Here is a 17,056-nt window from a genome sequence, read left to right as displayed (position 1 = left end):
TCTCATACATCAGGAGCCATCAGCCCCTATTATACTCCTGCTCTCCCCCTCACATCATGTCACTGTGTGTTACCAGCCCAGAGACCAGTCTCCTCCCCACACTCTCTGGTATATCTCATACATCAGGAGCCATCAGCCCCTATGTATACTCCTGCTCTCCCCCACACATCATGTCACTGTGTGTTACCAGCCCAGAGATCTGACCAGTCTCCTCCCCATACTCTCTGGTGTATCTCATACATCAGGAGCCATCAGCCCCTATTATACTCGTGTTTCCCCTCACATCATGTCACTGTGTGCTACCAGCCCAGATATCTGACCAGTCTCCTCCTCACACTCTCTGGTGTATCTCGTACATTAGGAGCCATCAGCCCTTATTATACTCCTGCTCTCACCCTCACATCATGTCACTGTGTGTTACCAGCCCAGAGATATGAGCAGTCTCCTCCCCACTCTCTCTGGTGTATCTCATACATCAGGAGACATCAGCCCCTATTATACTCCTGCTCTCCCCCTCACATCATGTCACTGTGTTACCAGCCCCGAGATCTGACCAGTCTCCACCCCACACTCTCTGGTGTATCTCATACATCAGGAGCCATCAGCCCCTATTATACTCCTGCTCTCCCCTCACATCATGTCACTATGTGTTACCAGCCCAGAGATCTGACCAGTCTCCTCCCCACACTCTCTGGTGTATCTCATACATCAGGAGCCATCAGCCCATATTATACCCGTGTTTCCCCTCACATCATGTCACTGTGTGCTACCAGCTCAGAGATCTGACCAGTTTCCTCCCCACACTCTCTGGTGTATCTCGTACATCAGGAGCCATCAGCCCCTATTATACTCCTGCTCTCCCCCTCACATCATGTCACTGTGTGTTACCAGCCCAGAGATCTGACCAGTCTCCTCCCCACACTCTCTGGTGTATCTCATACATCAGGAGCCATCAGCCCCTATTATACTCGTGTTTCCCCTCACATCATGTCACTGTGTGCTACCAGCCCAGATATCTGAACAGTCTCCTCCCCACACTCTCTGGTGTATCTCGTACATTAGGAGCCATCAGCCCTTATTATACTCCTGCTCTCCCCCTCACATCATGTCACTGTGTGTTACCAGCCCAGAGATATGAGCAGTCTCCTCCCCACTCTCTCTGGTGTATCTCATACATCAGGAGACATCAGCCCCTGTTATACCTGCTCTCCCCCTCACATCATGTCACTGTGTGTTACCAGCCCAGAGATCTGACCAGTCTCCTCCCCACTCTCTCTGGGGTATCTCATACATCAGCAGCCATCAGCCCCTATTATACTCCTGCTCTCCCCTCACATCATGTCACTGTGTGTCACCAGCAGCCATACTGTGTGCTAGCAGTACATCTGTCTATAGTATAACATGCCAGGTATTCAATGAGAGTGTCTCTATTAGCACATGCCGGTCTATATATAAACCACTCCTTTTTCTCTAACATCCATAAGGGATACTGGGGACTTTGTACGGTGGGGTATAGATGGGGTCCAAAGGAGCCGGTGCACTTTAAAGTTCTTCCACTGGGTGTGCTGGCTCCTCCCCTCTATGCCCCCCTCCTACATCCAGTTTAGTAAAATGTGCCCTCAGGAGAGGATGCCACTCTGGAGCTCCAGAAGATTTTTCTTCAGTTTATTTTAAACGTTGTTGTTGTCGGTATGCTGTTTGGGCGACAGTATAACAGTATACCTGCACTGAGGGAGTTGGGGGGGGGCAGTCACCGGTCTCTTCAGGCGTCAGAGCCGCTTCCCGCGCTGCAGGACCACCGTCCTGAGAGGTTGTTGGTACCGCAGGGCATTGCGCATTAGCAAATGAAATCGCAGCACGCCGCACACCCCTAACAATGCCGGGAGGTGAGAAGAGTGGTGAGCACAAACCGGGGGACCCGCAAGGGGGTCCCCCGGCTCTTGGTGCGGTGCGATTACAGGGGCGGCATACAGACGCTCTACGGAGGGATCCGCTATAGCCCCCTGTGTACACTGGCCAGCGGTGGTGGAAACAGGCATTCATGTTACGTTTTACACCTGTTTGGAGACATTGCCAGTATAAATAAATGTATAGCTCCGGCGCCATTACAGGGGGCGGAGCTTCCTCAGAGCGGGACCAGTGGCGTTTTGGCTCTTTCCTCTGCTTACAGCTGCAGCAGCAAGGACACACAGCTCCTGCAGACACTCAGGATACACAGGAAACTGGTACAAGGGTGTAAATAAGGGGGAGAGACGCTATTATACACACTATAGTGTCCTGAAAAGGACAAGACTCCGATGTTGTACCGTGATACAGACATCCTGCAGTCTCACTGAGTCTGCTTGGCCTGGGTGTGCTGTTCCTCTCTGTGTCTCCTTCTCACATACAGTCTGGGCAGGCTCGCTATTCAATATACTTATCTGTGTGTGAGTGTTTGTCTACTGTAAACATGGTAAAACACTAATTATGCATTGTATGTCACACCAGATTCTCTCCCTCTGCGGCTGGTTCCCTCTCATGTGAACAATGCAGCCAGTCCTCCCAAGTTAGTGAGGAGACTGGGGGGAGGGTCAGGAGCCATCCTGGCTCAATGCCATAAAAACCATGATGGCGGACATGTCATCCCAGCTCACTGCTAATAATCAAAAGACACAACAACTGCAGCAGGCTGTAGCAGACCTAGCTGGAAGGGCAGATGATAAACAGCCCCCCCTCCCTAGTTCAGGGCCACATAAGCGTGGGCTGCCTGATTTACTCTCAGAATCTGAGGACGAGGTACAGGAGGATGGGGAGGAATGGGATCCTATTACAGAGGACTCACCTTCTGCACAGGGTATTGAGCCCCTTATACTTGCTATCAGGGATGTGATAAAAGTCCCTTTGGAAGACGCTGCCGTACAGCAGTCATTTTTCTTTGCACAGAAAAAGAAATTAGTGTCACTTTCCCTGATTCTAAGAAACTAGATGACATGTTTAAGTTAACCTGGAAAAATCCTGATAAAAAATACCAGGTGACAAATCGGTTTCTGCACACTTTCCCATTTAATCCAGAAGGCAGGAAACACTGGGAAGAGCCCCCGGCAGTAGACGTATCCGTCTCTCGCCTATCAAAGAAAGTGCTATTACCAGTCCCTGGCTCCTCTGCATTATAGGAAAATAGAGACTACACTAAAGTCTATTTCTCTTACGTCCTAGAGGATACTGGGGTTCCATTTAGTACCATGAGGTGTAGACGGTTCCACTAGGAGCCAAGGGTTAATAGTGTGAGCTGGCTCCTCCCTCTATGCCCCTCCTACCAGACTCAGTTTAGAAAATGTGCCCGGAGGAGCCGGTCACAGCTAGGGGAGCTCCTGGGAGTTTTTCTGGGTTTTTTATATTTTAAGTTTATTATTTTACAGGCAGGCATTCTGTGTGACTCTCTATTAATGTTAGGAGTACTGCTATGGCAGTGTCGGGACGCAGAGCTTTGTGGCTGTGTCAGTCGATAACGGACGCAGATTCTACGCGCAGTGTGGAGTCTTCCTTTCTCAGGGGAGTGGCCATTCGGGGTTGAGTTGGATACGTGGATTTCAAAGGTTACTGCGGGTAAATCCACATTTCTCCCCTCTGTGGCCCTGCCGGCTAGGCGTTCCTACCTAGGGCCATCTACCCCGTCCTTTCGGACTGCCAGATACAGATCAAGAGCCAGAGGCGCCTCAAACGCGGCGAGAGGCACTAGAGGCAAGACAAGAAAACCAGCCGCCGCAGGTTCTCGGTAACAAAGCACTAGTTCAGCTTCCACTAGGGCCTCAGCATGATGGTGCCCCCACACCCTGGTGGGATCTCAAGGTGGGAGCTCGATTGCGTCACTTCAGCCGCATCTGGGAAAGCTCCTGCCAGGATACCTGGGTAAATTACCTCATTTCTCAGGGCTACAAGCTGGAGTTCAGCAGCGCTCCTCCCCAACGATTTTTCAAATCAAGCTTATCAGTTTTGGAGGATACACGAGTTACGCTGCAACAGGCCATCCTAAAGTTGGTCCAGTCTCAAGTTATTGTTCCAGTGCCACTACAACAACAGGGAAAGGGTTACTACTCCAACCTGTTTGTGGAGAGAAGCAGACCTACTTCTGTGAGTTTCAAGGCTCTGCTTCTTGGCTACAGGACACCATTAGCTCCTGAGGGTCTGATCGCTAGGTACGCCTAGATGCTCGTTCCCAGAGCCCGCCGTCACCCCCCTTGCAGAGCCACAAGTCAGAAGACGGGTGAGTAGAAGATCAGAAGACTTCAGTGACGGCTTTGAGGTACCGTACAGGTCCAAGAACAATTACTGCAGAACATTACGGTCTCCAATGACATGGTTGGCTCCTAAACTTGCCAAAATCGCATTTGGTTCCGACGACACGTCTGTTGTTCATAGGTATGATTCTGGACACGGAATTACAGAGAGTTTTTCTTCCAGTGACAAAGGCTCTAGAAATTCAGAACCTGGTCAAACAGATTATGAAACCAGCAAGAGTGTCGATTCACCAATGCACTCGGTTGCTGGGGAAGATGGTGGCGGCCTATGAGGCCATTCAGTTTAGCAGATTCCATGCCAGAGTGTTTCAGTGGGTCCTGTTGGACAAGTGGTCCGGGTCCCATCTGCACATGCACCGACAGATAATCCTGTCTTCCAAGACCAGAATCTCACTCCTGTGGTGGCTGCACAACTCTCACCTCCTAGAGGGACGCAGGTTCGGGATCCAGGACTGGATCCTGGTGACCACGGATGCGAGTCTCCAAGGCTGGGGGCAGTCACACAGGGGGAAAATTTCCAGGGAAAATGGTCAAGCTAGGAAACTTGTCTACACATAAACATTCTGGAATTAAGGGCCATTTACAACGGCCTTCTACAAGCGGAACATCTTCTTCGCGATCTGCCCGTCCTGATTCAGTCGGACAACATAACAGCAGTGGCATACATAAACCGACAGGGCGGAACGAAGAGCAGAGCAGCAATGGCAGAGGCCACAAAAGTTTTCCGCTGGGCGGAAAGGCATGTAAGCGCTCTATCGGCAGTCTTCATTCCAGGTGTTGACAACTGGGAAGCAGACTTCCTCAGCAGACACGATCTCCATCCAGGAGAGTGGGGTCTTCATCAAGAGGTCTTTGCAGAAGTGACAAGTCTTTGGGGAATTCCTCAAATAGACATGATGGCGTCTCACCTCAACAAGAAACTTCCGAGATATTGTTCCAGGTCGAGGGACCCTCAAGCAATAGCGGTGGACGCCCTAGTGACACCGTGGGTATTTCAGTCGGTATATGTGTTCCCTTCGATTCCACTCATTCCAAAAGTGATAAAGATCATAAGAATAACAAGGGTTCATGCAATCCTTATTGTTCCAGACTGGCCAAGGAGGGCCTGGTATCCAGATCTTCAGGAATTGCTCGTAGGAGATCCCTGGCCTCTTCCTCTACTAGAGGATCTGTTACAGCAGGGGCCGTGCGTGTACCAAAACCTACCGCGGCTTTGTTTGATGGCTTGGAGGTTGAATGCCAGATCCTAGCTCGAAAGGGTATTCCCAGTGGAGTCATTCCCACACTTCTTCAGGCTAGAAATGAAGTAACGGCGAAACATTATCATCGTATTTGGAGAAAATATGTGTCTTGGTGTGAATCCAAGAAGGCTCCTACTGAAGAATTTCAGCTGGGCCATTTTCTCAATTTTCTGCAAGCAGGTGTGGATGCGGGCTTAAAATCAGGCTCAATTACAAGTACAAATTTCGGCCTTGTCAATTTTCTTTCAAAAGAATTGGCCTCCCTTCCGGAAGTTCACACTTTCGTAAAAGGCGTGCTGCACATCCAACCTCCCTTTGTGCCCCCGGTGGCACCATGGGATCGTCACTTGGAAAGTGATCATGCCGTTGGCCTTGGCCTCTGCAAGGCGGGTGTCTGAATTAGCGGCTTTGTCTCACAAGAGCCCCTATTTGATCTTCCATGAAGATAGAACGGAGTTGAGAACTCGTCAGCAATTTCTGCCGAAAGTGGTGTCCTCGTTTCACATGAACCAACCTATTGTGGTGCCAGTGGCTACTGACGCCTTAGCGGATTCGAAGTCTCTGGATGTGGTCAAAGCTTTGAAAATATATGTAGCCAGAACGGCTCAGATTAGGAAAACGGAGGCTCTGTTTGTCCTGTATGATCCCAACAAGATTGGGGCTCCTGCTTCCAAGCAGACTATTGCACGCTGGATCTGTAATACGATTCAGCAAGCTCATTCTACGGCTGGATTGCCGTTACCGAAATCGGTGAAGGCCATTTCTACCAGAAAGGTGGGCTCATCCTGGGCGGCTGCCAGGGGGGTCTCGGCATTACAGCTTTGCCGAGCAGCTACTTGGTCAGGTTCAAACACTTTTGCAAAGTTCTACAAGTTTGATACCCTGGCTAAGGAGGACCTCTAGTTTGGTCAATCGGTGCAGCAGAGTCATCCGCACTCTCCCGCCCGTTCTTGAGCTTTGGTATAAACCCCACGGTTCTTGAAGTGTCCCCAGCATCCTCTAGTACGTAGGAGAAAATAGGATTTTAATACCTAACGGTAAATCCTTTTCTCTTAGTCCGTAGAGGATGCTGGGCGCCCGTCCCAGTGCGTACTGTATCTGCAGCTATTGGTTATGGTTACACACGTGTTGTGTTGCGTTTATAGTCAGCCTGTTGCTGATGATGTTCATGCCGTTGCATGCGTTGGGTTATATGGCATGTTGTACGGCATGCTTGAGGTGTGAGCTGGTATGTATCTCACCTTAGTTTAAATCAAAATAAATCCCTTTTCCACAAAATGTCCGTCTCCCTGAGCACAGTTCCTATAACTGGAGTCTGGAGGAGGGGAATAGTGGGAGGAGCCAGTTCACACCCCTTTTAAAGTCTTAAAGTGCCCATGTCTCCTGCGGATCCCGTTTATACCCCATGGTTCTTGAAGTGTTCCCAGCATCCTCTATGGACTAAGAGAAAAGGATTTACCGGTAGGTATTAAAATCCTATTTTCTCAGGGGAGTGGCTATTTGGGGATGAGTTGGATACATGGATTTCAAAGGTTACTGCGGGTAAATCCACTTTTCTCCCCTCTGGGGCCCCGCTGTCTAGGCGTTCTTACCCAGGGAGGTCTACCCAGTCCTTATGGACTGCCAGGTTCAGATCAAGAGCCGGAGGCACCTCAAACGTGGCGAGAGGCACCAGAGACAAGACCAGCCGCCACAGGTTCTCGGTAACAAAGCACCAGTTCAGCTTCCACTAGGGCCACAGCATGATGGTGCCCCCCCAACCCATAGGGGATCTCAACTGCATTGTCATGCTCGGCGGAGATTGGGGTTCCGACAATCGAGCTTGGGCTGGGAGGACAGCTGACTGTGTAGGAAGTAGACGAGGAGGTTGAATGCAGTTCTTCCTCATGAGGTGGAGGCCTAGTGGGTGTTAGAGTTGGCTGGAGGGCATAAAAAGAATGAGAACTCTGTAGAAGGATAACTGTGTTTTTAATTAAGAAACAACTGTACACCGATACTTGAGGAATTGAAAGACATGGAATAACGAACTGAAGTCTGTGATTAAACGAGGTGAGGAATGGCGCTGAAGATCACCGGTATTGCGGAACTGAAAGACTGTGGTTTGTGGTTGGTAGACAAGGCTGAAGGAGACTGGGTTTTTGATGAACTGAAAGACTGGCTTGTGACTGGTAGACAAGGCTGATAAACTCTGACTTTAAAGTAACTGAAGACTGTGGCTTGGGCTTGGAAAGTGAGGCTGAAGAACTCCGATCTGGAAGAAGTGAAGACTGTGGCTTGAGCTTGCGAGACGCTCACAGGAACCACTGTTTAGCACCCGAAGCCCCTTAACGACCGGTAGCCCTGTGAGCGCCTCCATGAGTGGCGACGGGTTAAGCAACAGGACTGCAGCAGTGATAGGTCATGGACAGATGATAGCAACCGGAAGCGGGGAACCAGGAGCAGCCTGGGAGCACGGAGCTGGAGCACCTTTCACAGGGAAGTAACTTGAAACACTGGCACTCTCTACCTGAGCCAGTTCCCCTTTATAAGGGAAGACTACACTGGATTGGCTGGATACAGAGTGTGGATTTCATTGGCAGATCTCAGGTCTCCAACATGGCCACCCCCAGCACTGGGGACATTCTCAGCTGCAGCACTTTAGCTAACCCAGCTTCGGCCTCGACTTCCTGAGACAGAGTCACCGCCAGAGGGCTCTGCTGCAGCAACTACCCGCCACAACACCCGGCCCCCCAACCTCCGGAAGCCGCACACGCGCTTAAGGACCCACTGAAAGCAGCTCCCCACCGCCGCAACTAATGTAGGCCCAGTCCAAAGTCATTGTTCCAGTGCCACTACAACAACAGGGAAAGGGTTACTACTCCATCCTGTTTGTGGTACCAAAACCGGACGGTTCAGTAAAACCCATTTTCAATCTAAAATCCTTGACTAAAGGTTTTCAAGTGCACAATGGAATCCTTGTGAGCAATGATTGCGGGTCTGGAAGAACAGGAGTTCATGGGTTTTGTTTGATATAAAGGATGCTTATTTCCATATGTCGATTTGGCTGCCTCACCAGGCTTACCTACGGTTTGCCCTGCTTGAATGATCACTACTAGTTCCAGGTGCTACCCTTCAGCCTGGCCACAGCTCCAAGGGTCTTCACAAAGGTGATGGCGGAGATGATGTTCCAGGTCCGAGTCCAGGGGATCAATATTGTCCCTTACCTAGACGAGCTCTTGATATAGGCGAGATCCAGAGAGATCCTATTGCTCAATATAGGCTGCAATATTCAGCTTCTGTCACATCATAGGTGGATCCTCAATTTACAGAAGTCCCTACTTCTGAGGAACATTCCCAGGAACAGGAGCCTACTCAGTGGCTCCTGTTCCTGGGAATATTTCTGGATACAGTGGCTCAGAAAGTGTTCCTCCTAGAGGACAAGGCAAGGACGCTCCAGAATGTGGTCCGAGCGGTTCTACGACCGAATCGGATCTCCATCCATCTTCGCATAAGATTGTTGGGAAAGATGTTAGCCTCATACGAGGCGATCCAGTACTGAAGGTTCCATGCCAGAACATTTCAATTGGATCTCCTGAGCTAGTGGTCCAGTTCCCATCTTCAGATGCACCAGATCATACACTACCGTTCAAAAGTTTGGGGTCACTTAGACATTTATTTATTTTTAAGGAAAAGCACTGCTTTTTTCAATGAAGATAACATTAAATTAATCAGAAATACACTCTATACATTGTTGATGTGGTAAATGACTGTACTAGCTGCAAACGTCTGGTTTTTAATGGAATATCTACATAGGTGTATAGAGGCCCATTTCCAGGAACCATCACTTCAGTGTTCTAATGGTACATTGTGTTTGCTAATCACGGTAGAAGACTAATGGATGATTAGAAAACCCTTGTGCAGTTATGTTAGCACAGCTGAAAATGGGTTTGCTCGTTAGAGAAGCTATAACTGGGCTATCTTTGAGTTAGTTGAGTGTCTGGAGCATCACATTTGTGGTTCGATTATACTCTCAAAGTGGCAAAAAAAAGAGAACTTTCATGTGAAACTCGACAGTCTATTCTTGTTCTTAGAAATGAAGGCTATTCCATGCGAAAACTTGCTGAGAAACTGAACATTTCCTACAACGGTGTGTACTACTCCCTTCAGAGAACAGCACAAACAGGCTCTAACCAGAGTAGAAAGAGAAGTGGGAGGCCCTGGTGCACAACTGAGCAAGAAGACAAGTACATTAGAGTCTCTAGTTTGATAAATAGACGCCTCACAGGTCCACAACTGGCAGCTTCATTATATGGTACCCGCAAAACACTAGTGTCAATGTTTACAGTGAAGAGGTGACTCCGGAATGCTAGCCTTCTAGGCAGAGTGGCAAAGAAAACGCCAATAAAAGGAAAAGATTAATATGGGCATTAAAAGGACTGGCCAATAAAAGGGAAAGATTCATATGGGCCAAATAACACAGACATTGGACAGAGGATGATTGGAGAAAAGTGTTATGGACAGATGAATCGAAGTTTGAGGTGTTTGGATCATACAGAAGAACATTTGTGAGACGCAGAACAAGTGAAAAGATGCTGGAAGAGTGCCTGATGCCATCTGTCAAGCATGGTGGAGGTAATGTGATGGTCTGGAGCTGCTTTGGTGCTGGTAAAGTGGGAGATTTGTACAAGGTAAAAGGGATTTTGAATAAGGAAGGCTATCATTCCATTGTGGCAGCTTGACAGGATGATCCCAGAAGTAGCGGGTGTACCACAGGTAGCAGCAGTGCCTGCACAATAGATTCATGCTATATTCTTGTAGATCCTTAGCTTGGTCTAGTTGAGAATGGCGCTGGGAATATCAGGGAAACTTACTGTAGTGGATGCCTGAAACAACCACTGAGGTCAGTCTACAAGCCCATGACACTCCCAGAAGACACACAAGGCATGCAAGGAAAGCAACCACCCAAGTTCAGCCACCCGCTCCTAGGCTACTTACGCTGTTACCGGCACTCACCTCACACCTGCAGCACAGCGTAAAGCAGCCACAGAGCCATCTTCACTCTCTGCCCGGCCCCCGTGTGAAGCTGCGGCTGCATGTCATCAGTAGGTGGAGGCACTGTCAGGGGACTGGTAGTGGTAAGGCTCCACCTCCTCTTTACAGGCAGGAAGCGCAGTCAATTGAGAGCCAGGAATTGGCTGCAGCGGAGCGCGTCCTCAGGGACCCACACGTTTTTGAAAAGTGAGTCCCCGTCCTCTGATCTGGGTAAAATACGCGCTATAGTGCGTATTTGCGAACACTGTGTGAGTGTGTGTGTGTGTGTGTTGTGTGTGTGTATGTGTGTATATGTGTGTGTGTGTATGTATGTATAGATGGATATAGTATGGTGAGGTTATATTTAAGCAACAATGTGTATTTGAATTGTGTTTAAAGTGAAATGCACTTACTTGGTTGTGTGTCCCAGGAGGGGGGAATCCATTACTGTGCAGGCTCGATTCCCCCAGTACTTTTCCCCCAAAATGGAATGCCTTCCTCTCTAGCCTCCCACGTGGAAGTATCATGGGGAGAGAGAGGAACAGCTCCGCTTTAAAACAAAACGAGTGGTTTTCTGGAGCTCCATAGGATCATCTTCGGTGGGCAGGAAACCCTGATCGGGGATCTAGGCTGCCCATCTCTGGAGCCCAAGTTTAGGCTGGAGATGATGAGCTGGGTACCCGGGCAAATTCCTGGAAGTAGTTTAGATGGGAAAACTTCCCCCAGCCTAGACTGAGCGTCACCAGGGCAGATACCAACCCTCCAGGATGGGACGGTCAAAGGAGAGTGACTACTCCCCACCGTCCGTAGAGGCCAAGGCATGCACATCACATGGGTAAGCAATGATTGGTTGAGAACAGCACGGTGGGTACCCCCTGTGATATGTGTATTGGAGTAAGATAAAAAGAGGAGGCCTGTGAGCCTTCAGAGGTAATATACCATTTTCACTCTGCTGTAAACACCGTGCTGTATTGATGTTGCCCCAAGCAATACGCAAGAGTCTTTTTTTTTTTTAAGACTGTTTGGGTGAATAAACGGGATGCAGTCACTTTACCTCCAATCATAATACCGACGGACTATATACCGACACCCATTGACCGATGGTCGATATCCCGACAAGGTCTAAATACCGACACGGACTAAATACCGACATGTGAAATACCGACAAGGTCTAAATACCGACATGTAAAATTCCGACAGGTCTACATACCGACACAAGTTTTTCATGATTTTTTTCATTAAAACCGACTTGTTCATACTTTACCGTCCCAGTGGACCTGGAGGGGGAATATAATAGTGTGCCGAGCGCAGCGAGGCACCGTGCCCGAAGCATGGCGAGCGCAGCGAGCCATGCGAGGGGACGCGGTACACTTTATATGGTGTCCATGTTGATTTATGTCGACATACACACAAAAAAACATAAAAAAATCATGAAAAACTTGTGTCGGTATTTCGACCTGTCGGCATTTTACATGTCGGTATTTAGACCTTGTCGGTATTTCACATGTCGGTATTTAGTCCGTGTCGGTATTTAGACCTTGTCGGGATATCGACCATCGGTCAATGGGTGTCGGTATATAGTCCGTCGGTATTATGATTGGCGGGATATCATACCGATCCCGAATAAACATCTGCCTCAAGATGACCGCTTCATATTGTGACCTGCAGAGCTATGCCAAACATAGTTCCGTTTTCCAGCTGTCCAGGGTGCACTCAGCGTCTCCAAGCTCCACCTCCCGCCAGCTACCGTGCAGAGGCCTAGTCCAGCGACTAATGGTTAGACAGCGTGTCGACGCAGACAGAGCAGTACCATGGTTCCAGACTCCATGGCAATAAGGAGTCTGGAGGTGCCAGTGCAGTACCCGCCCACTGCACAGTGGGTGGAGTCAGTAGTAGGCGGTCACTGACAGTAAGTGGGAATCCCCTAATTGGCCAGATCTCATGTGACCTAAACATCCATTCTGTGACTGGGGCGGGACACGAGGCAGGGCGAGTGCATTTGTACAGAACTGTCTGGTCACAGAAATTGCTGGCATAGCGGTGGGTTAATCCTAGGTGGCGTTTTGGTCACCTGATTAGAGAAGCCGGGTTACTCAGGAAAGGAGTAACTGCAGTGCAGGAGAATGCACAAGATGGTGGACTTCAGCGGAATGTCCAAGGACGATCTGGAGATTGTGTATCAGGAGAAAGGGTGTGGATATCCCTTTCAATGTGTCCAGAAGCGTCATGAGGGCAGCACTCGTGAGCTTGGAGGAGTCCTGCCGGGTGAAGGTAGAGTGCTAAGGGCGTTGGCGTTGAAGAGGGCGGCCTACCAGTGGACGTTCGTACAGAACCGGTGAGACCCACAAGCGCCACCCTCTCTACTAGCGGCAGCCAGGTTTCATACCTAGCAGGGCCAGACGTCCAACGTCCCAGGTGGGGCGAAACAGATACCTTAGCAGATCGGCTAGTGGAATTTGGAGAAAGAGCAACGGAGCAAGAGTGCTTGATCATCACCTCACTTTCCAATATCACTGCCAGGCTCCGGTGACTGTGCGTTCTGTCCCCAGCAGTAGCGGAAGAGCAAGTACTTCCATCTTAGGAAAAAGCGCCTCCAAGTCAGGTATCCGGAGCGTGCAGGATAGACTGGGCACACTTATCTCCAGAATACAGCCCCTGGCTTCAGCTGCGTCACTAGGGTGCAGCAGTGAACGGTGCCCGGACTGAGCAGAGTGAGCGGCTTTAAGGCAGGAGAAGTGGGGTATTTAATAGATTGGGTCTTGGTCCCAGTGGTGGCTGAGAGCTATCAGGTAGGGTAGATAAGAAGCCACGTAGTAATGAAAGCTCCAGAAAGCACCTCTGGGTGAACTCAGGCCACGCCGCTCTTATTTATTATTTTATATACTAACAGCGGTGACAGGTGTGGTACAGCCCTGCAAAGGCAGATCCAATCTCTTTCTCATCAGACTCTGCTGTCTTCCCTGCACTCTCACTCAGATGTTCACTGCTGCCAGTAGCACACGTATGAGAAGCAGATGTATGGCAGCAGCTGTATAGATTCTGATATGTAATTCTCTGTATCATACTTACTGTACACACATCATTCTTATTACTATTGAGAATATAGAGGTAAGACACTGATGATGGGGGTTTAACAGTGGATTATAACCTAGCAGATGATGATGATTGCAGTGTATTATATGGTGTATTGCATGTAAAATACCTTGTTCCACACCTACTATGCTGTAGCAATATAGCTTATATAAGGGTGAGTAACACATGTACAGGCTTACCAGCGTATGAGCACACACATAAAGGAATGCTACCTTACCAATGCTTCCAGGAGTAACGTTAGGAGACATTTCTCTGATCTATCAGCTCATATGACTGATGTTATTGTTCATCTAGAATCTCCAATTCATACGATATGTTCCCCATCCATTGTTTTACATTGGTGCTGACATAGGACTTGGCGAGTGACTCCATCTCCATTTATACTTCATGGTTAGTTACCAGTACAAGAGAAAGATATCTAAGTCTTATTATAATATTACATTTGTTATTGTGAGTGTTCTCAGGAGGGTGGACAAAATGATAGTCTGAGACACAATATTATAAAGCCTTCATTAGAAGTTATGTTTTATTATACACACACATTTACAATTAAGTGTCCCAGAGAGTCGTCTTCTCCTATTGTTTACAAGATTAATATTGTTACAGAAAATGTCACATTTCCATAATGTATTTTATTTCCAGCAGATGGACACACAAGCAGGAATATCTCAGAAGGACATCTAATGTTATCCCCGGATTGTGACATAAAAGATAATGACAGTATACAGGATTCTCCAGGAGATAACCCCATTACCCCAATTATACATCCAGCTCTATCAGCTGATCCCTCTGATCCTGGGAAATGTTCTCCTGATCACTCTGATATTGGTGCATCTGTTACAGCTCTGAGAGTAGATACAGAGTTTCCCTGTTCTATAGATGCCAAATGTTTTACAAAGAACACAAAGCCTATTAACCCACAGACAGGAAAGGCAGGTGAGAGGCCATTTCTATGTTCTGAGTGTGGGAAATGTTTTACATACAAATCAGCTCTTGTTACACATCAGAGAAGGCACACAGGTGAGAAGCCATTTCCATGTTCTAAGTGTGGGAAATGTTTTACATACAAAACGACTCTTGATGCACATAAGAGAAGTCACACAAGTACATCACCATTTCCATGTTCTGAGTGTGGGAAATATTTTGCACAGAAATCACAACGTGCTAGACATCAGAGAAGTCACACAAGTGAGAGGCCATTTCCATGTCCTGAGTGTTGGAAATGGTTTGCACAGAAATCAGATGTTGTTAAACATCAGATAAGTCACACAGGTGAGAGGCTATTTCCATGTTCTGAGTGTGGGAAATGGTTTGTACGTAAATCAGATCTTGTTAAACATCAGAGAAGTCACACAGGTGAGAAGCCATTTTCTTGCTCTGAGTGCGCAAAATGTTATACTCGGAAAGCACAACTTGTTATACATCAGAGAAGTCACACAGGTGAGAAGCCATTTCCATGTTCTGAGTGTGGGAAATGGTTTGCACACAAATCAGATCTTGTTAGTCATAACAGAAGTCACACAGTGGAGAATCCAATTTCTTGCTCTGAGTGTGGGAAATGTTTTACACGGAAATCACAACTTGTTACACATCAGCGAAGTCACACAGGTGAGAGGCCATTTCAGTGTCCTGAGTGTGGGAAAGGGTTTGCACAGAAATCAAATCTTGTTAGACATCAGAGAAGTCACACAGGTGAGAAGCCATTTCCATGTTCTGAATGTGGGAAATGTTTTGCACACAAATCAGATCTTGTTAGTCATAACAGAAGTCACACAGTGGAGAATCCAATTTCTTGCTCTGAGTGTGGGAAATGTTTTACACGGAAATGCCGCCTTGTTATACATCAGAGAAGTCACACAGGTGAGAAGCCATTTCTATGTTCTGAGTGTGGGAAATGTTTTGCACTCAAATCATCTCTTGTTAGACATCACAGAAGTCACACAGGTGAGAAGCTATTTTCTTGCACCGAGTGTGGGAAATGTTTTACACAGAAATCACATCTTGTTAGACATCAGCAAAGTCACACATGTGAGAATCCATTTCCATGCACTGAGTGTAAGAAATGTTTTACACAGAAATCACAACTTGTTACACATCAGAGAAGTCACACAGATGAGAAGCCATTTTAATCTTCTGGAGTATACTTATCATTGCCAGGCGTTGTTCTTCAAGGTTCTTATCCTATCTCCTATGCTTTTTGCAATATACATGCTACCGCAGGGTGAAATAATCAGATGTCATGCCCTCATCTGCCACTGCTATACAGATGACCTGTCTTTTACTCCGTGTACCGAGAACCCAGTACCAATCCTAAATGGTTGTCTAGCTGAGCTCCAGGTGTGGGTGATGACAGTTGGCTGTGACTCAGTCCTGGTGAAACATGTCATGATGATAGAAGTTCACCAACAAAGGGCAGGGCTACAGCTCAGCTTTGCAAACCAACCAGACTTATGTTTGGGGGTTCAGAGTTACAAAATGCTGATCCTGTGCGGAATCTAGGTATCCTGGATGGTGGAATGTAACTTAGACATCAGGTATCTGCCACAATCGGATCCTCATCTGAGGAACATAGCCAGACTCCAGCACTTATTTCCCTCAGAAGATCTACCTGATGTCATACATGCACTTGTATCCTCCCATATAGACTACTGCAATGTCCTCTACCTGGGTCTCCCAGCAATAGAATTGCACCACTTGTAGCTTGTACAGAATGCAGCAGCCAGGCTGTTACCTAACTAGCCCGTTCCTGCCACATAACACCCATTCTCTGCTCCCTTCACCGGCTGCCTGTAAGATGGTGACTCTGGGCCTAATTCAGGTTGGACTGCAGTGTGATCCAAATGGAATTATTCAGAAAAAGTTGCGGATGCATGCGCAGTGCCAATCCTGCGCATGCGGCCGCATATTCTGCAGAATATGCGATTGCCTGTCAGGCAGAGGCAGTCACGTGGGGTGAGCGGGCAATGCTCCATTTCCAGGGAGGAGGCGGTGTTGCGCGAATGGAGGGCAGAGGCGGACAAGCGGGCATCATCACGGTGGCTTTGTGACATCACATGCAGCCGCCGTGATTGAGAAGAATGCGGCGGGCCTCCTGCGGTAGCAGCTAAGCTGCGGCAGCAGGAGGCTTCACTAATTTCTACGATGAAGCGGAAATGGTGAGGCAATCGCAATTTCTGTTTCATCAAGGGGGGGAGGCGGCGGTCAGCATGCTGGGTGGCCTTGCACTGTGATGGGCGGCCCCTAGCACGCTAGGAAAAGGATTGCAAATTCTAATTAGCAGCATCTACAATCCTTACTGAATTTGACCCTCTATTAAATCTTACTGACTCTCCCAGCCTTGCATGACCATGGTACCAGAAGCAGCTTCTCCCTTGATGAAGGACTGTTAGCAGTACCATAAATTCCCAAGCAGTGCTTAGATGTCAGGGGAGACAG

The 17,056-nt window shown here is 48.2% G+C and overlaps 1 protein-coding gene across 1 annotated transcript; it reads left to right on the top strand.

Annotated features, from left to right (window-relative positions):
* Nucleotides 1-7,574: 7,574 nt before the first annotated feature.
* LOC134983867 (gastrula zinc finger protein XlCGF26.1-like) lies at nt 7,575-15,735 on the top strand (the record flags this gene model as incomplete). The annotated part of the gene is made up of 2 exons (XM_063949485.1): nt 7,575-7,686; nt 14,267-15,735. Coding segments are annotated over exons 1-2 (1,581 nt in total), but the record flags the coding sequence as incomplete, so codon positions are not given.
* Nucleotides 15,736-17,056: the final 1,321 nt, after the last annotated feature.

This window comes from Pseudophryne corroboree (assembly GCF_028390025.1).
Source record: "Pseudophryne corroboree isolate aPseCor3 chromosome 3 unlocalized genomic scaffold, aPseCor3.hap2 SUPER_3_unloc_27, whole genome shotgun sequence".
NCBI lineage: Eukaryota > Metazoa > Chordata > Amphibia > Anura > Myobatrachidae > Pseudophryne > Pseudophryne corroboree.
The sequence above is the reverse complement of the archived record's forward strand: the minus strand, read 5'-3'. Positions and strand labels throughout refer to the sequence as shown.